This window comes from Hypanus sabinus, chromosome 25, assembly GCF_030144855.1.
Source record: "Hypanus sabinus isolate sHypSab1 chromosome 25, sHypSab1.hap1, whole genome shotgun sequence".
NCBI classification, from domain to species: domain Eukaryota; kingdom Metazoa; phylum Chordata; class Chondrichthyes; order Myliobatiformes; family Dasyatidae; genus Hypanus; species Hypanus sabinus.
In genome coordinates this window covers 35610225-35632034 of record NC_082730.1, presented here as the reverse complement: position 1 = coordinate 35632034, position 21810 = coordinate 35610225, and the positions used below count along the sequence as shown (strand labels likewise).

General features: G+C 39.0%; 1 protein-coding gene across 1 annotated transcript in view; it reads right to left on the bottom strand.

The window, feature by feature from the left end:
• Positions 1-21059, bottom strand: part of itpr3 (inositol 1,4,5-trisphosphate receptor, type 3) — a 315156-nt gene extending 294097 nt beyond the window's left edge. The window contains exon 1 of the mRNA XM_059950461.1: positions 20303-21059. Within this exon, the coding sequence (XP_059806444.1) occupies positions 20303-20391 (89 nt within the window). The 5' untranslated portion in view covers positions 20392-21059. The remainder of the gene's footprint in view (positions 1-20302) is intronic.
• Between the last annotated feature and the right edge of the window lie 751 nt (positions 21060-21810).

Here is a 21810-nt window from a genome sequence, read left to right as displayed (position 1 = left end):
CCAGTAAAATCAGTCCTCTGGATAGGAAATCAGAGCAGCAGGTTAATTAAGCAACACACTCAAAATACTGGAGGAACTCAACAGACCAGGCAGCATCTATGGAAATGAATACATTCAACGTATCGGGGCCGAGACACTTCAGCAGGTATTAAGCCAACAATATCATTAAAAAAATAGATGATCGCAGAAAACTGGCTGGAAAGTGTGGGCAAGAATGCTAAGAAGGAACGGATGGTTTTCAACATAATTAATATATTGAGTACTGGAATACAAGCAAGTTCTCCATAAAGCAGTTTCAAAACAAATCCAAATAAGCCAAGTTATCCAGTTTAATAATTAACAATTTTTATCAAGTAGGACATAAAATAGCTTTAGTGAACTTGTATATTAATTATGATTGCTTCAAATGAAGTATGAATACAAGTCAAAAGTTCAGCTGCTGAGAAAAAACTTTGTAAAACTTTCTTCGTACTTCCACCCCTTTCCAGAGAGAAATCAAGTGTGTCCTTGATCCTCTCTGACTGTTACAATTTTAGATTTCAATGAAGTGGCAACAGGAATTAAAGTATCTAGGTAAACAGTGAGGAACCAAAAATAGAAATAAGGGCATACAAATTGTTAAGTAATCTAATACAGAATGGGCCAACTTCCATCTATTGAAAGACTTTCCTCCTGCTTCAGTAATTTGCATTTAGTCCAGTTTCAGTTTTATTTTACTGTTACATTGTCCCAGTTTCTTAAGGACATATCTTCTACAAAACATCCATTCATCCTTTTCTGCATTTGCTTTAAAAACATTCAGACCAGCACCAAAATGGAACAGCATTAATTAGTTTCATTATTCTGGTGGCCATTCCAACTATCTTATGGGTAGAAATTACCTCTTTTGAAGTCATATCTGAAGCTTGTTTAATTTTTATAACATTCGTCCCTTGTTACGAATTTACTATCCAAACTAAATAAGTGTATTTCCTGCATATGAGCTTTCCATCCTTCCCTTGGCAAGGATTTGGCATTCCACCATATTTCTGCTCTTTGACAACAAACAGCCTCTATTCCTAGTCCTTGACACCACTTAAAGTACTTCACATCGGCCAGAAACAAATGACAGAGAAAAATGTGTGCCAACACTTGTTCCCTCATACAGCTTCTGCAATAGCAGCAACAAGAGGTGCATGTGGTTTACAGACTACAAGTCTACCCTGTGCGTCAGTGTCCAGGACGCTTCACTCCTTCTGAGGCTGAATGTCTTCTACGCCTGGTTTAGTGCGCAGAATGAACTGCTGATGAGGAAGCCCCCCCCCCCCACCCCTCAGGAGAGCAGACACTCTGTCTGGCCGAAGCTGAGGTGAGGAAGACCCAGGCCAGAGTCAACCCACGCAAAGCTGCGGGACCTGATAATATACCAGCTCGGTTCTTAAAGTCTGCGCAGTCTAGATGACAGAGGTGCTGATGGATATATTCAAAATCTCTAAGGAACAATCCATTGTCTCCTCGGTTTTCAAGGCAGCAACCATCATTCCAGTGCCAAAGACGGTGATATGACCTGCTGAGATGACTATCATCTCGTGACATTAACATCAACCATTATAAAATGCTTTGAGCGGCTGGTCATAGAACGCGTGAAAGCCTTTCTCCCGGTCACTCAAATCAATCCACTGATGATGTGATAGCCTCTGCCCTGTCCCACCTGGAAAATGGGGTCTCAGACTGCTGTTTATAGACTTTTCAGTTCAGCGTTGAAAACACCATCATACCCCCAAAAACTGGGAGACTGTCTTCGCAGGGTCTCAATAACTCCATCTGAAATGGGATACTGGACTTCTTAACAATAAGGCCACAGTTAGTCCGTGTGGGAAACGATTTCTCTTTTCCCATTACGCTGAGCTCTCACACTCCCCAAGGCTGTGTGCTCAGTCCGCTGCTGCTCACACTGCTGATGCACGACTGTTTCACAGGATTCAGCTCAAACCACGTCACCAAGTTTGTAGACGACACAATAGAGGTTGGCCTCATCAGGAACGATGACGGGACGGAGTACAGAGAGAAAGTGGAGCGACTGGTCAATTGGTGTGATAAGAACATCCTAAGACTGAATTTGGCAAGACAAAGGAAATAATTGTTGACTGTAAGAAGGTGCAGACAAACCAGCTCCCTCTGCGAAAACATGGCTCGACTGTAGGGAGTTACACGCACAAAGTTCCTGGGAGTTCACATCACAGATGCCCTCATCTGGTCCCATGAATATCACCTCCCTGAATAAGAAGGCACAGCAACACCTCTATGTCCTATGAAGACTGAGGCAAGCAAGGCTCCCACTCTCTATCTTACAGGAGCACCATTGAGAGCATCCTGACAAGCTGCATCTCCATCTGGTATGGGAGCTGCAAAGCATCAGATTGGCAGTCCCTACAAAGCACTGTGAGAACAGCTGAGAGGATCATCGACAGCTCCCTACCATCCACTGGGGCATTTATCAGGAGCGCTGCATACAGGGCCTTTAGTACTATTAAGGATCCCACCCATCTATCTGGCATCCTCTTTGACTTTCTACCATCATGCTGGAGACTATGATGCATAAAAACAAGAATGGTCAGGATGGGAACAGCTTCTTCTCTCAGGGCATTTGGCTTCTGAACTTACCTCTGCATAGTATTCAAAGTGTCGCTGTTTAATCCGTTCCATACCTTCCAATATTTAAAACTAATGCTCTTTAGCTTGTTATTTATGTGTGATTCATCTGTAGTTTTTATCCATACCTTCATAAGTTATCACGTGTATATCACGTGTTATGTATACTATTGTGCTTTACACCTTGGTTTGAAGAAACATTGTTTCATTTCTATAGACATTACATGGTTATATAAGTTATATCCATGTATATGGTTAGATGACAATAAACTTGACTTGAATAATTTCAATAGACAACAACTTTTTTCTAAAGCATTGCTTCCTGAGAATTTTTTTGTTTATGATAGACGGCTTGAAACTGAACACAAATATGATTTCAGACAACTTGTATCTCATAGGAATTTGAAGAAATGAGAAATTAATATAATGTGTTTAATTGCATAATGGTGCTTATGCTTTGCAATAGTTCAACTAATCTAAAAATGTGTTGTTGAGGATTTTCAGTTGTGCTCAGTGTCTGAGGTTTCTCACTTAAGCGTCAAACAATAATCAGCCAGCACTGATAGATTCCAGTTGTCCTGATACTGTTTCTCCGTGACCGCAATGTCCTGGTGAAACCTTTCACCACGCTTGTCACTGGCAGTGCCAAGACTTGCAGGCTGGAAGTCTAAACGGGTATGCAGAAAATAAATCTTTAGTGACATGTTGCACTTCATAGTTTAATTTGCTTGAAGCAATGTTGTCAGCCAGCGGCAAATTGCTGGGGCAATGACATCAACATGGGTGATGCCAACAAGCTCAATAAACTGATTAGAAAGACTGACTCTGTTATAGGAGTCAAACTGGAAACAATGGAGGCTGTCATAAAACAAAGGACCCTCAGGAAAATCCTGCCCTATTCTGGACAATGTTTCTCACCCTCTGTATGCCACCTTGGTTGAGCAGAGGAGGGCTTTTAATAACAGACTAAGGCAACTGTGCTGCTCCCAAGAGCGCTATATGAGGTCAGTCTTACCTTTGGCCATTAGATTCTATAATAAATCAACCTATAGACTGTTTGAGATAACTTAGTTTTTACTCTTTCTTACTTCTCTTTTAATATTTATCTATCTGTGCATCTGTAATGCTACTGTGAAACTATAATTTCCTTTGGGATCAATAAATCTGTTTTTGGCTATGCTTATAGACCAATGGCAAAAGAGATCACATGGTACAATTTCACTGCAATGAACACTAATCCTGGTTTGTTTGCATTATAATTTTTCTTTTTCTCCACTTTTCCTACTGGTCTCGATCACTACTATATGAATTTCATTCAGTCCAATATTGGCCTCACCTGATATCTATGCATATGAGCCTTCTGGCACAATTCAATGGGAAACAGTAACACAAACTGACAGCTTACATTACCCTTGCCTCAGATGCCACTTGACCGTTTGCAGAGTTTTCTGTTTTTATTTGAATAATCTAGGAGTTGGGTGGAAAGTAAGAGATACATCTCTACCAAAGGAGGTGTAAGGCATTCTTTCCATCCAGTAGCCAGCAGGTCACCCTTGGGCCAGGTGTAGCACCTGCTTAGCCCCTTTGATCAGGGTCATGTTAAGCCACTGGAGCAGGTGGTGGATGGTCATATAAGTAGCTGGTGCATATCACAAGTTCTGGTTATGCAACCACAGATGCCAGGCAGACAATCTTTGAAGAGTATTGTTAATGGTTGGGCTCACCTGTCATGTAAAGACACTGCCCAAAAGAAGGCAATGATAAACCACTTCTGCAGAAAAATTTGCCCAGAACAATTATCGTCATAAAATCATGATCACCCATCATGTCACACAGCACAGCCCATAATGATGTTGATGAATCCAAGTGTCTTGGACAATATTTATTCTTCAATCATCATTGTTAAAAATAAGGTTCTCAGGTCATTATGTTATTATTGTTTAGAGTAACATTTCATGTATAAATTAGCTGGCACATTAAAATGATAAATTGAATTCAAAATTCAAACTCTTTGACTCTAAAACTGCACATTTGGCTGTAAAGATCTATATGACAGTCAGAGGCATAAAAGACATATGAACACTAAAGTGTCTTTGTTTAAAAGTTCAAAGTAAATTTATTATCAAAGTACATGTATGTCACCATATACTACTTTGAGATTTATTTTCTGGCAAGGATTCAATGTAGAACAAAGAAATACAATAAAATCAATGAAAACTTACACACAAAGACCAACAACCAAGGCTCTTTACCAGACAGCTAATTCAACATAGACTCATTAAGACAATTAAGTCTACTTGTCCTTGGTAGTTGGCAAAACCTCAAAACTGATAAGCATATTTCTAGATATACCTAGAAAATACATTTATTCAAATTATTCAATTTCTGAGTAAGCATTGTACACCATGACACATTATCTACATATCTCACAACTTTCCCTGTTTGTGGGGAGAAATAAACTTCTCAATTGTACACATAACTTACACAGATGTTTAAATCTAGAGCAGAGTTAATTACTAGCAGAGACATTTGCTAATAATCTTTCCTTAGAAATATGCTGTTCATAAAAGAACCTTTCAAAAAATCTGGGTCTGAAAACTGACAGCTGGATCCTGCTAGTTGCAATATTTTAATATTGTTTAAATGCAGAAACAAGGCAATTCTGTAGTTCACAATTTCTTTTTCTGGAATAGTGGCCTTATACAATTTAATACTTGATGGCTCACAGAATAATCCTAAGTAATTCAATAAACCCAGCATTCACGTTGAATGACAGAGAACAAATTCTGTACATGATGACTCAAATGCACTACATCAATACAGTTATTTATTCCATAAAATATAGCCTTTATCTTTCTTTCAAACCTTTCGTTCTTACTGGGGGAGAAAAGCAAACTGCTGCATGATCACACATATTCAGGAAGTTGAATAATCATCAAACAATGCAGGATGTTAAAATTTTGAAGTTTTATCAATGAGTAAGCTGGCTACGTTAGACTCAGACACAATGCCTCATTTAAGAGACTCCAGTTGCTAGATATATATGGAGATATGGAATGCAAATCCTAATCCTCCAAAAGGAATTTTATGGCGGGTTGTAAATTTCCATTTGTTGATGCAACTATCTCCACCCCCTCAATACCTTTATAGAGATTATCACATTTAATTGATGATAGAGCATATGTTTCTAAGATACTAGCCTGCATAGGTGACTGGAAGATCAACCAACAAACTCATCATCTAGCTATTGAGCTGCTCTTTTTACACTGGAATTTAGAAGGATGAGAGGGGATCTGATTGAAACATATAAGATTATTAAGGGATTGGACACACTGGAGGCAGGAAGCATGTTCCCGCTGATGGGTGAGTCCAGAACTAGAGGCCACAGTTTAAGAATAAGGGGTAAGCCATTTAGAACAGAGATGCAGAAAAACTTTTTCACCCAGAATGCTCTGTGGAATATGTGGAATGCTCTGCCCCAGAAGGCAGTGGAGGCCAAGCCTCTGGATGCATTCAAGAGAGAGTTAGATAGAGCTCTTCTAGATAGCGGGGTCAAGGGATATGGGGAGAGGGCAGGAACGGGGTACTGATTGTGTATGATCAGCCATGATCACAATGAATGGCGGTGCTGGCTAGAAGGGCCGAATGGCCTACTCCTGCATCTACTGTCTATTTACCAACTACTCTAATGTGTTTCACTTTTTCAAAGTAAGCCAATGAGAAGCTCTGTTATGTGGTTCTGCATGGTTTCAGACACGGGAAGAATTAAGATTGACAGGCATGGTCAGTCAGATGTGAAACTAAGCTTTTTACCTCTTACAAAACACAAATAAGCCTATTTAGTCCATAAGTGGGAAGTTATCGCTCATCACACAAGCAACTGCTAGCGTTGGCTGTTGTCAAAATTTGACCAGTGTGGACTTAACAGCTCCATTGTGAAAAACACAAGCATGGACCCAGATCTCCAGATTACTGCACACTGGTAAACACTGGGTTTTTTTTAACATTTCTGTTCACAAAGACAAAGGCTAAAGCTGCTAAGCAAACATCCTTTATCAGCATTCACCACACCAAACAGAAGCTGATACAGCAATGCATCATAAAACAAATAACACCGTGTACGTAATCTTAAAGGATATATACAGTACACATCCAGTGTAGTGTATCTGTATGTACCTTTTAAGAACAGTATACCAGTTTTCACTAAAGATAAGAAATAAATAAGAGTACATGAAACTAATCTGTTCATTTTACATACATATTTAAATGCACAATGTATATATACACTGCCCACAACTATAAATTTAGCTTAACTTCAATATACTACAGGAATCTCCAAGGCTATGGAGGGTGTTGTGTTCCTACCACAATTTCCAGTAATGCTTTACAGAGGTCATATGTTGATATCTGGTAAAGGTCAGAATTTCCTAATTTGAATGCACAGACTAGAAGGGCCGAGATGGCCTGTTTCCGTGCTGTAATTGTTATGTGGTTATATGAATGCTCGAGGCCAAGGCTTCAAAAGAGAATGGATCTCCTGGTTCATTCATGAGTTCTGGTTTGGAAACACCCAGATTGTGTACCAAAGGCCTCTTCTTTGATATACAGTCCTCAACATACTCATAGATAGTCTGTGATTGCAGTGACATACTGGCAGCTGACTCTTTGAACAATGACCCAAAGCAGTCACGTAGAATCGCATCCATTTCCTCAGACCGGCACTGGATAACTTTCTGTTCTGGAACACCGCCACCACCCCCCCCCCCCCCCCCCCATTCCAGCATCTGTTTGAATGCAGGGAGTAGAAACATATTTATTGAAGGGTGGACAAGGGATACTTTAAAAGGCATCTTTGTTGGTGGATAGCAATAGTCGAGCGTTTGGGCCCTTGGTGGAACAATTACACAGGTGATGAATTAACCGACTGACTCGTATATCTTTGAAATGTGGGCGGATACCAGAGCACTGAGAGGAAACCTACGCAGTCACAGAGAGAACATAAAAACTCCTAACAGAGTGCGGCAGGAAATGAAACCAGGTCTCTGACGCTTTACTAGCATTATACAAGCCACTATGCTACAGTGCCACCCCATACCTTTCAAAATGTAATTGTAACCCCTAATCTTAACAGGTTCAATGAAAATAATTAGAAAAACATTTCCAAGTGCAATAATCATAATCCTTTCCATTTCTAACTTGATCTTTTCCTTAATAATCCCATGCACACTCATTTTCACAATCCAATTGTCATTTCCTCTCCTTGTAGACTCTGGACCTCGCTCTTCCTGAGGTTCAGGCCTGAGGAAGCATCATTCATTTAAATTTTTCATGATCACGTCCACAAAGCTAGAAAATAGCTAGGGATCTCACTAAATCTGAGTCTGGTTCAGGTTAATTAATGGCTCCATGAACAACAGAAGTCTTGTAGATAATCTGCCTTTTCTAGGCTCTGCAATTCCTTCTACCACTGACTTGACTGAAACGGCCTATCTACGTAACCCCATGTCAATTTCCACATTTGATGGTGGATTCTCACAGTGATGTTGACAACGCGGTTACCTCAACTCAACTCTCTAATGAAACATCAAAACAAAACACCAAATTCACTTCTAATCTGTTCATTACAAGGAATGTAACTACTCACTTTGCCTAGTAAATGCAACATCACCTTCCCCACCACAGTTTAGACTCAAGCTGTTCGCCACTCCATGACATCATCCTGATCTTCATTTTCAGTCTCATCACACAGTGCTCCATATCTATTAATTTCTACCTTGAGGTAGTTTCTCTCAAAGCTTCTTTCTGTGCAAATCTCTCATTAATATTTGCAGTATCTGTTTTACTTGCTGCCCTGCAGTCTTTGTTTGCTAATGGTTCAAACCCAACATGACATGATGACCAAGTTTCAAAAAAACACTATTTGCATTATTTTAATTTAAAATTTCTTTAAAATCTTATGGTAGATGAAAGGCTAATTTCTCCTGGTTGGAACAACAGAGCCAGGGGTCAATAAGTATGTGATTTGCTTCAAAGAGCACAGGCAGGAAGATTTTTTTTTAAATTTCCCCCTCGTGATGCTGAATCATTGGAATACTCTACCCAAAGCCGAAGATGTTCAAGACTGAGCTTCATACATTGTTGGGCAATGAAGAGTCAAGGGGTTAGTGCAGCAAAGTGGTGCTGAGATGAAAGTTCAGCCATTATCTCACTGACATGAGATGGGCAATAGGCTTTAAATACCATATTGGATTGCGCTACCTTCTGATCATATGTCCATAAATTATCTTTTCCTTGATACTCTAGGAGATCATCAAAACTTCAGGCCTGATAGCACCATTGTCCCACGTTGCATCATGCAGTTCCACTGTGACCCTTACCTTTGCACCTTTGGATCTTCTACTAGTCGCATGTATGCAGCTTTGGAATGCACTGACCATGTTCTACCTCTCCTGTTCTTGAAAAAGCTCATTCTTCATTTCTCTAAACTATTAACCCATATATTCCTCTTCAAATGGACTCTCTCTTAGACTTCACCTATAAAGTATCAGTTCTTATCACCCATACCAAGATCACCGCACTTGCTCTCTGGATGGAGTCACCTGCCTTTGTCATATGTTCTTCCATGGATATACGTTTCTTCTCTATCTGAGATTGTACAGGAATAGTTAACAGTGTTCCATTCTCCAAGCTCATCCTGGTTAGGACTGTAACTAGTAGATACAGGTTAACTACATTTGTAAGATCCAAACTTCCTGGTGCCTCCCAAACCCATCTGATCAATAGTCATCTTGGCTGGGTCCAATGTATCTACAGCTCATTTGGTGCTAGGATCTTATGTCAAATGCAGCAGATAATTTAAGAGTACTCTCTCAACTCAAGTGATTTGGTCTAACTATGTTCCTTATCTCAGGTCCATGAGCAACCCATCGCCCTTCACTGGTAGTACAGCAATCTACACCAGGTTAAGCAGAATCCCCTCTGCATAGGTCACTAACACAAGCTTACTTTGCCACAACAAAACATGCTTCAGATATTTTAAGTGCATGTGTTAGAAAGCAGAAACACAGGAACATAAAAATATAAGAGCAGGAATAAATCATTTGGGCTTCCAAGCTTGGTCTATCATTCCTCTAGATCAGTGATGTCAAATTCAAGGCCCGCGGGCCATATCCGGCCCGGCGTACAATTATATCCAGCCCGCGAGATCATTTTAGATAGATCTATTATTTTAATTATTAATGGCCCGGCGATATGAAGCCTATGATTGTAAGTTAATACCAATCATAAAAATAATGCTTGCTCAGCAGTCTTCTTCATAAGAAACGGAATTTGTGAAGTGAAACACTTTGTAGTTATAGCAGAGACTGAGACACATGAGAACAGGCTGAAAAAACGGAGGCAATGAAAGCTGCGTTCGCACGTGCCCGACTGATCCGGCCCGCATGAAGCTGCATTTTGCCCCATCCAGCCCATGACCTAAAATGAGTTTGACACCCCTACTCTAGATTATAGCTATTCAATTCGCTCAGCTCCAGTTTCCTCTATCCCTTAATATCCAGGTCTATCCATCTCAGATTTGAATGAAATCGGAGTTCAATAGACTTGAATGTTAAGAGCATGAATGGGAAATACAAAGAATTTGTTGAATGCTGAAATCCACAGCCCTCTGGAATGTAGAATTCAAAAATATTTGTCATTCTGAAGGATTTTGTCCTCATATCAATCTTAAACAGATTACCCACTATTTTGAGGCCCATGACTCTTCGTTTTTGACTTATCCAGGAGAAATATGGCCTCTGCACCCACTCTGGTAAGTTCATTAAAAAAAATTGCAAGCTTAAATGTGACAACATCTCATTATCCTAAATGAGAGAATACCAATCATGTCTGCTCCATCTCTCCTCAAAGCCACTACACTGAAAAGCAGGTTGGTGAATCTTCAGTGCAGGTGCTTGACGGAATGCACGTTATTCTAAGGCCAGGACATCAAGATAGCGCACAAAGCTTCTTGTGTGGTCTGAAAGACTAAAAAATTTTTTCATCCACCTCATTAGGCAGCTCAAAACATCAGAGGGAGCAAGCCATCCTTGATCCCAGGGACTGATAAAGATACTTAAAACCTTGCAAGGCCACTTTCATCAGAAACTGCTGGAATCCGGAGAGAAAAATGTGTTTGAGGAATCCAGCAGGTCAAATAGCATCCATGGGACCATGCCCTGTATCTGATGAAGCATTTCAATTTCTATCCACTTTCTAATCCATCTTCTTTGTTCTGACTACTTGGTAAGCTTTCTATAACCCCTTGAGACCTTTTTAACGTTCTCTCTACTCATGCCTCCAAGGTTTAGATCAGCGAACTTCGAATTTGACATTTGGTCCCATTAGCTAAGTTACTCCATTGGGTGTTGTCTGCCAAAGTGAGGAAGACAGATCTACCTCCACTCTTTACTTGCTATCTATTAACCAATTCTTAATCCTTTCTAGGGCAACAATCACAATTCCAAGTCCTCTAATCGTGTTAAGCAACTTGATGTGTAGCAACTTACCACAAGTCTTCTTAAATACACCACACTCATTCATTCTCCTTCATATATTCTACTAAGCAGACCCTCAAAAAAATGCCTCCCATTAAAATATACTGACGACTTAATTCTTTAATTTTGTCTGGATGTTCTCCTCTAGCAGTTTTTATATGTGAAGAGAACTTGGAGTTTATTTAATTATTCTGATATTTCCTTAATCCCCACTGCAATTTTTCCCACCTCTGTCCATGGGTCGCACGTTTGTTCTCATTTACCCTTCTTTTTAGGTGCTCTAGCCAAAGTTTCTCTCTGGTCTCCTCTCATTTTCCACTTCTTATTGTCATTCTTTCCCAAGTTCTAAAATGCTCATATTCCCCATGCCTGCTGTTAGTTCTGGAACTTTATAAATCTATTTTGTTTCAGTTTAATTTTCCCTGTCACACATGAATGGATCATCTTTCATGAATTTACCATCTTCGCAAGCACTTGTACCCTTGGGGAATATATTCTTTCTCTATAAGGCAGTAACTCTAAGTCCGGTGTCAGAAAATTAAAGGCAGTTTAGTGGACAACAAATGCTTACTCTCCTCTCACACCCTATAGTTTCCATTGTTTTATTTTAAGACTTTAGTTTCAGATACAATATAGAGGTGATATACTATCGACCAAATTAAGATTCTTTCATACTGTAGTTACCCTTCTCCAACAGTCCTATACAAGCTGGTTAATGAATCTTCTCTAATTGTACAGTGCTAGTTCTAAAATAACTTCCACTCACGTTGGTTTCTTGACGTATTACTCTAGAAAAATACGCTACATACATGTTATAAACTTATCTTCTGCCTTATCACTACTAATTTGCCTTATCCAGTCTACATGAAGATTAAAGTCACCCAAGTTTGCTGTTTCAGATACTGTATTACAAGCAACTCTAACTTCCTGATTAATTCTGTGTATAATACTATAAATGACCCACCATAATTTTCCAATCAAATGATTCCTAATTTTAAATTACAATCTGCTCAAACTGGATCATTTCCCACTACATATGAATCTTAACAACATGATCACTTCTTTTCATTTTTGCGTAAATATCAAATGCCCATAAACATTCAGCTCCCACCTTCTGTGTCAACTGCTGTCATATTTGCATAATAACAACTAGATCATTTCTATTTTATCATTTCCTCTCAGAATCACCTTATGTACAGATAGATATCCCCATACCCAGTGTCACTTTATGTACATACAATCAGTCTGTGTATAAGCTAACCTTTTGTATGTGTGTGTGTATATATATATATATATATATATATATAGTTTTTATTGTGCCCGTTATGCTTATCGTGTTTTTTTATGTTGCATCAGATCCAGAGTAACATTATTTCCCTCTCCTGTACTCTTGTGAACTGATGAATGACAATAAACAATCCTGAGATCATAAGTCCATTTCAAACAGCGATCATCCACCTTATCACCTTTGGCGATAGCATTTCGAAATTGTCCTGAATTGACCGGGATTTGGAGAGGGGGTGTTGAGCATCAAGTTTCTCTTTATGCTGATGACTTATTACTTTTTCTTTCAAATCCGTCTACGTCCTTACCTCCAATGTTTTCACTTCTTGACCAGTTTCTGACTATAAACTTAATTTACATAAGAGCGAACTTTTCCCAATTAATAAAGAAGTACAAGAATTAACATTTCGTGATCTCCCTTTTAAAGTAGTTCATAATCAATTTACTTATCTTGGGATTACAGTCACAAGGAAGTTTAAAGATCTCTTTCGTGAAAATTTTGCCAATCTTTCATAAAATATAAAACAGAGTCTGTTACAATGGTCACCTCTATCTATGTCTTTGGTAGGTCGTACTAATGTTGTTAAAATGTATGTTCTCCCTAAACTTTTATATTTATTTCAATCAATCCCAATTTTTATTCCTAAATCTTTTTTTGATTCCTTAGACTCTATTATTTTGTCATATCTGTGGAAGAATAAGCGCTCTAGAATTAATAATTATCTCCAAAAATCTAAAAAAGAGGGTGGCATGGCTTTACCTAACTTTCGTTTATATTATTGGGCAGCCAATATACATTGTGCTACCTTTTGGTCTTTTTTCCATGGCCAACCCGAGTGCCCTAATTGAGTGGCAATGGAGTTGACCTCCACTAAAGATTTATCTATCTCTGCACTTCTTGGCTCTGTACTCCCTAGAAGTTTGTCCAGATTAATAGTTAATCCTCTTGTTAGACACGCTTTGCATATATGGGCTCAGTTTAGGAAATTTTATGCTTTCCATGGTTTTTCTGTTTCTAGCCCTATCTTACATAATCACCTTTTTTTACCTACTTCGTATGACTCAGCATTCCAGGATTGGTATGGGAAGGGCATTAGACATTTTGAAGATCTTTTTATTGATAATCGCTTCGCTTCTTTAGCTCTCTGCTAAGTTCAATCTGCCCAATGCCCATTTTTTTAGATATCTCCAAATTAGACACTTTATTGTTCCTTTAATTCCTAACTTCCCTGAAATGCCTGAGAAAAATGTTATGGACTTATTTCTTTCCATTAATCCACTAGGTAAAGGTTTAATATCATTTATTCGAGATAAATTTGCAGCCTTACGACGTGCCCCTGTGGATAAAATTAAAATGGCATGGGAGCAGGATTTAAATACCTCCTTATCTGATGAAACTTATCTGATTCTCAAATCGGTTAATTCAACCACTCTGTGCTCGCCATTGCCTTTTACAGTTTAAGATTGTTCAAACAGCCTATATGTCTAAATCTAAATTATCTCGATTTTACCCTAACATTAGTCCACTTTGTGATAAATGCAAAAGGGGCGAGGCCTCTCTCATTCATATGTACTGGTTTTGTCCTAGCTTGGAGAAGTTTTGGAAAGATGTCTTCATAATGTTATCGTATATTCTGAATCACCACCTAGAACCAAACCCTTTAATTGCTTTGTTCGGTTTCTGGGGTGAGACAGATTTACGTCTGAGTTTGACTAAGTGTCGAATATTATCTTTTGCCTCTCTCCTGGCTAGATGTTTAATCCTCCTTAGATGGAGAAATATTGCCCTGCCCATGCATGCTCAATGGCTTAACGATATTATGGCCTGCTTAGACCTTGAAAAAATTCATTATTCAGTTCTTAATTCCGATTTAAAGTTCCATAAGGTCTGGGGACCTTTTATTGAGTACTTTCATAACTTCCTCTTAACTAAGGTTTTTTTTTTGGTCCCTTGCTTTCAGCTCCTTTTTCTTTTGGTACTAGGCATTAATATCTTCTGTTGCTAAGTGTATTTACAGCTTTGGGGGTTTGATTGTCCTGATTTGTATTCTCTATATTGTGTTGTGGTTGGTCTGCAGGTTTTTTTGGTGTTGCGGGGCTTGGGGAGGATACTAATTTTACTTGTCTTCAATTTGGGTGCTTTCTCAATTATCTTTCTTTGTATCATATTGTTATTGTATGTTTATTTTTGCACTGTATCAATGTTCTTCATCTTGATCTGGGTTTTTTTTTCTGTAGTTAGAAACGAATAAAAAAAAATCATCCACCTTATCATGAATGCTGTGTATATAGTGCCTTTAATTTTTCCCTTTCACTATTTTTTCTGTACTTTGACCCCAGCTACTGCTCATATTTGCTTCTTCAGCCTATTCATTTGGATAACAATTCTAACTTTGACTTATTGCTTTGTACCTCACCTTGTTAAACCTGTGGTTCCAATTCCCTTCCCATGGTAGTTCAAATCCACAGCAGAACTGATTAACTTCCAACAGTTTGAATTCACCTACTCTGTTTTTCATGAATTCTTCAAGAGGTGCTCTTTCTGTTACTGGTTACTCCCTCTGCAGGTGTATAACAATTCTGATCTTTACTGTCCATTTGCCGATGGTATGAAAGGAGAGTGTTCTACATCTTCACCCCTTCACAACCAATGCAAACAAGCTCTAGATGTTCTTACCAGAAGTTGCCTTCTTCAAGCATTGTGTTCTATACACTCTGCAATATGCCTTATTCAGTTGCAATCAACACGGCATCCCAAAGTTGTAACAGTCACAGCACATTCTGCCTTTTCTACCCAAATAGTTTAGCAGCCTTCCCAGGAAAACCATGCTGCAACTGCTTTCTCTTTGGGCTTGATCCTTGCCTGAATTGTAGAGTGAAATCCTAAGCAAAGTACTTTCATGTACCACAGTGCCTTCCCAGAGTTATTCTGCAAAGTTCAGTAGAAAAAGATTTCAACACCAGCTCTGCTCAAATTCTTCCACGTGCCTGCTTGCACCCTTTGTTCATTGAACTTAACCTGACAAAATATGCATCAAGCATCTCCACAGTTGCCTGGTTCAGAAATTGCACCATCTCGGATCGCAAGACCCTGCAGCAGAGAGTGAGGTCAGCTGAGAAGATCATCGGGGTCTCTCTTCCCGCCATTACCAACATTTACACTACACGCTGCATCCGCAAAGCAAACAGCATTATGAAGGACTCCACACACCCCTCATACAAACTCTTCTCCCTCCTGCCACCTGGGAAAAGGCACCAAAAAGCATTTGGGCTCATACAACCAAACTATGTAACAGTTTCTTCCCCCAAGCCATCAGACTCCTCAATACCCAGAATCTGGACTGACACCAACTTACTGCCCTCTACTGTGCCTATTGTCTTATTATTTATTGTAATGCCTGCACTGTTTTGTGCACTTTATGCAGTCCTGGGTAGGTCTGTAGTCTAGCGTAGCTTTTTTTCCTGTGTTTTTACATAGTTTTTGTACTGTTTCATGTAACACCATGGTCCTGAAAAACATTGTCTTGTTTTTACTGTGTACTGTACCAGCAGTTATGGTCAAAATGACAATAAAAATGACTTGACTTGACTTGAGTTCTTTCATATAGATTGGATATGTCAAAGAAGCAGCAATAAGGCAGGAGATTAATTTATAAAGTGTATATGTATGCTTTTCTAGAGTAATATATCAAGAAACCAATTGGGTTGAAAGTTATTTTAAACCTAGCATTGAAAATTAAGTAAGATGTTCAAACATCTTGTTAAGGGACTCTTGGAGAAGGGTAATTGCGGTATGAACGAACTATATTGTCTTCATTCTTAATTGCACAGACCAACTCTCCAGCTCAGAAAAATTCCTGAAAGCACTCAAGTTAAATGTTCTTTCATGTCTTTACAATAATTTTATAGGGGAGTTTGACCATATTTCAAGCCATTAATAAGCTTACTTGTGTTATATACTGTACATCTCAAGGCCTATTGCCTTCTTCTCACATATGGTCAAGCTGCGTTGTTCTGTAACCTCCTTCAGTCCTTCAACTTTACTATTTTCTCTGAGGGCCAAATCCACCCACTTCATAGAAAGATCAAAAGGCTGCAACATCTGACACTTTTCCAGCTCATCAATATACTACTCAAGTCCAAATGAATATTCAGAAGGTCAAAAGTGGATGAAATCAGCCTGTTAATATCAATAAATACTATTCAAGGGAGTCAGGCATCTATAATCTTTACTATTTTAATGTTTTTTTATTAAATGCGTATTTTGGAATGATTCACTGGTCCCAAGCATAACTTGCCTCCTTTATTGACCTCTGCAAATTAGAGAATATGGTGCTGAGAACAACATTATGAAAAAACAATTAATTAATTGAAGATGGAACTAGAAACACAAGTATTGATCTTTGCTACATAACACACAAAATGCAGCAGGAACTCAGCAGGTTAGGGAACATCATTGGAAAGGAACAGACAGTCGACGTTCTGGGCCAAGACCCTTCAACAGGACTCAATAACACAACAGAATATGTTACTGATCTTTGCTACGTAGTAACTTCACTCCACATTTTAACCCCTGCTGAATATTTAATAAGTTGTTAAATTATAAATCTTAAAAGCTTTTACTTGACTCCTCATTTGTAGCCATTGGCAGATACAGCTTCAGATTTCTGCAAAACTGTGTGAAGAAATTTCCCACTGAATGGTCCAACTATACCACTCTGCATTAAGTCCCTTGAAAGGAATTCATTTCATAGGATCTAACAATGCAAATGCTATTAGCATTTTTGTTGATCATATTATCTTTCAAATTTCTATACACTGGGGAATAGGCCAAAGTTCAGGCAAGCTTTCCTCAGAATTTAACCCTTAAATTCCAGTATTGTTCTGAGACAACATCAAGTGCTTAGAAATTCTGCAATACTAAACACTACATTTTAGTTATATTAACTTCAATTGACAGTGCATTTAGAATCAGAATCAGCTGTATAATCTCCGACATATGTTAAGAAATTTGTTGCTTTATGGCAGCAATACCATAAGTTACAATAAGAAATATTTCTAAAAGTGCAAAAACAGAGCAATCTAATGAGGTAGTACTCGTGGACCATTCAGAAATCAAATGGAGGAGAAGAAGCTGTTTCTAAAATATCATAATTATCAAGAATGAGGTTCCTGCAATACATTGCTCAGTGGCGAAGGCAAAATTCCAGATAAAGTCTGTCTAAAGCTCTTTGCAACTGGTGTATAAATACCTCTTTTTTTGTGTTTCAGCAATTTGAAAGAAAAAGCCATTATTGCTATACACTTCTTTATTCCTTTTTCTATCTATAAGTTAACAAATATGATGTCACATGGCAGTGATAATAAACCTGATTCTGATTCTGATATCTAATGGCCTACAATAATTTCTGTATTTGGACTCCCAACCCTCTTCGCTTTCTAAAGTTTTTTTTGATTCCTCACTGTTTGAAAAAAATAATCAAATCTATGTGAGGACAAAGTGGATGATATCACACTTGGTATTGATTAATTGCACAATCAATGGCGCTAGCTACATAATTTGTCCATTCCTTTTGCAAACTCCTTCACCTACATTTCCAAAATTACAGTCATCTACAAACTCCTTATTGTTGATCCAAGTCACAAATAAATATGGTGTAATGTTAAGTGGTTGATACAGATCCCTGGGGTGGGGGGGAATAAAATATTATAATTAAATAGACATCAAATCTTTACTGTTCAGTTGGATCTTGCTGTGCGTGGATGAGTAGCCTCACATCCTACAAAAATAGGTACCAGTAAGATATTTCAAATTGAAATATTCCAAGGACACAAAAAAAAACAAAGACAAGTTTTTTTTCTAGAGATTTGCAATGATATCTGTTAATTCTCTTGAGCATGATCACAAATGTTACAATTTAGTATTGTATAAATTTCACACATTTAAGCTAATAAAAGATATGCCCAATGATTTCTCAGTTTAAAGCTAATTTCCTTCTAAGCACTGTCACTGCACCCTTCAATTTTTTTTGTACTTTTTCATAACTTATAGTTTTAACGTATCAAAATATTAAAAGTTTGGTCCACATTTTTACTTGTTTGTATAGATAATGTTGCAGCTGGTCCACTTTGATGAGAGGAACACCAGCCTTTTCTCCAAACGAATGTAAGACCATAAGATATAGGAGCAGAATTAGGCCATTTGGCCCACTGTGTCTGCTCTGCCATTCCATCATGGTTGATCTAATTTTCCTCCCAGCCCCAACCTCTTGCCTTCGCCCCGTATCCTTTCGTGCCCTGATCATTCAAGAATCTATGGACCACTGCCTTAAATATACTGTACATAAAGACTTGGCCTCCACAACTGCCTGTGGCAAATATTCTCAGAATCACCACTCTCTAGCTAAAGAAGTTCGTCCTCATCTCCATTCTAAAAGGATGCCACTCTATCTCTGAGGCTGTATTCTCTGTTCTTAGACTCTCCTCCCATAGGAAACAACCTCTCCACTTCCACTCTATCAAGGCCTTTCACCATTCAATAGGTTTCAATGAGGTCACCCCTCATTCTTCTGAATTCCAGTGAGTACAGGCCCGAAGCAATCAAACACTTTTTGAACGACAAGCCATTCAATCCTGGAATCATTTTTGTGAACCTCCTTTGAACCCTCTCCACCTTCTAAGATAGGGCCCAAACCTGCTCACAAAATTCCAATCGAGGCCTCGCCGGTGATTTATAAAGTTTCAAAATTACATCCTTGCTTTTATATTCTAGTCCTCTTGAAATGAATGCTAACATTGCATTGCCTTTCTCGCCACAGATTAAACCTGCAAATTAACTTTTAGGGAGTCCTGCACAAAGACTTTGCATCTCAGCTTTTTTGTATTTTCTCTCAATTTAAAAAATAGTCAACCCATTCATTTCTTATGCCCAAGTGCACGACCATACATTCCCTGACAATGTATTCCATCTGCCCTTCTGTAGCCTATTTACCTGCCCTCCACCTGTCCTCATATTGTCTTCCAGCTCTGCAACAAAGCCATCAATGCCATCATCCAAATTATTGACATATAATGTAAAAATAATCAGACCCAACGTAGACCCCCGTAGAACGCCACTAATCACCGCTAGCCAGCCAGAAAAGACTCCCTTTATTCCCATTGGCTGCCTCTTGTAAAACCATGTCTTTTTCTTGGAGAAATACCCCTTTTAAATCAGGTGCACCTCAAAATCTAAGATCTACCAGTGTGGTAGATCTCTCAGTGGTCATCTCTGTTAAATATGTGACCTCTTTTTGGGGGAAGAAAGGGGTGGTCTGCAGTGTAATGGGAAAAAAACTGTGAATCTAAGAAAATAGCAAATTAGAATAGATTTAGAAAATCTTGGTACAGTATTTTAAAACACCCTTTCTTATCCTTGGAACATCCAAAGTGGTATATTACATGTAAAAGTCAGTATGCTGGGAAAGTTCTGGAGGTAATAATGTAAGCAGCAGTGAGTTATTTCGATAGCAAATTTTCAGGACAACTGTAAAATATATTACATACACTGTAGACCAACGCCAGAACAGGGGCACAATAAGAAATAACTTTTGAATTTGTTTAATTCTCAGCTTAAACCTATTAATCTGTGACAAACATTCAGCTTCCAATTTAACTAACAGTGCGGAATATGACGGACGTTAGGACCCAGCAGAGTCACTGAGCTAAAGTTTTTGCTGTACCTACACAACCCTTCCACTTAGCACCCAGAAAAGATCGTAGTCGAACTTTGCTTGAAGTTTTGAAAGCCTGCGAATGAGCGCAGCAGGCGGCCGGGCTTCGCGGTGAGTGCAATAGAATGACTGGTCGCTTACCCCAGGGTACTAATGAAGCCATTCACGGAACCTTCCGCGTACAGAGACACGATGTCTCCAATATGCAGAAAACTTGACATTTCAGACATAGCGCTCCAGTCTCAGTGCAGTCCCGCTGTCTTCAGTTGGAAGATTCACAGCAACCCACGTGGGGAAATCATGAGCTGGAGCGAGAGTTTCGACCAGAAGTTTAAACTCTTGCAGGCAAGGATGCAGCCTGCCGCCCCGACATCTCTCCACTTCACTGTCAATATCCAGCGAGGGAGGCAGAGATCAAAACTGAGCTGCGAATATTTGCATGAGCGTTCCTCCGACTATGTGGCCACCTGCGTCCAATAGAAAGGCAGAAATACGATACAGGAAGTTTTACAGTATCGGCTGCAACTTCTTATCCGCAAATAGTAACAGCCCCGTCTGATCTACGGCGAAAACCAAAATCCGAATGTGAAACCAATGCTTTTGCACCGAAACCATCGCATTTAAAAACTGCGTTGTCCAAGAGGTGTGGACTATAACAAAATGAAAAGATACCAAATGAGCAGTGAACATTTAAAACTGACATCAGTGTTATCTTGGTGGTACACAGGCGCGCGCGCGTGCGCGTGCGCGTCTAGTTGAGTTGTGTTATTTTCAAAAGAAAAGCAAAAGGCGTTTAGAACAGCTTCACTGTGGTTTTCATTTGCCTCAAACCATGAAGCATGGTAACAATCAGCTGAACGCTCCTGGCTTCAATGGAAGTTGCCGCCCATGTAGTAAACATTGCTGTCCAAGTTATAAAACTCAAACATGACTAATAATGAATGAGAAATGTATAAAACTAAATAATTACATTAAAGCCCCAAAAGAAACAGACAAGAAGTTGGTAGTTTCAGAATAGTATTTCTCAAGTTTGTTTACTAAATGCATATCAATACTTAAAACATAACTAATTCGCCAATATATTAGGATGTATCTGCAAAGTTTCTAACTCCTGTTGGAAAAGATTTGAGTAATAGAGTTTTTTCCCCCCTGTTACTTTGCCGATTCCACGTCCAATTGTTGCAGAGGGGGGGGGGAGTGAAAAGAGGCTTCCTGGAGGGTGATAGGTCAAGCCAGGAGTGGGTCACCTTCCAACCAGCCTCTTCAAGCCCCCCCCCCCCCCCCCCCCCGACGTTCACTCTCAGTCTCAGGCCCCAAACGTCGACTGTTAACTCTTTTCCAGAGACGCTGCCTGACCTGGTTGAGTTCCTCCAGCATTTTGTGTGCATGGCTGTGGACTTCCAGCATCTGCAGAAGTTCTCGTGAATTTGATTATATTATTATTTTAAACTAAAACAACTTTAAAATTTGAACTTTATTTATCCCAGGGCAAAATAAGTTAATTGATCAATCACCAAGACATTACACTACAGCATTTTGTTCACATACTGGCTGTTCCAAAGACACTTATATTTCTCAACTTCATTTGACTCTTCCATGTGTTTTCCCTTGTTATCGCTCTTCAATTATACACGATTAGCATAATTTTT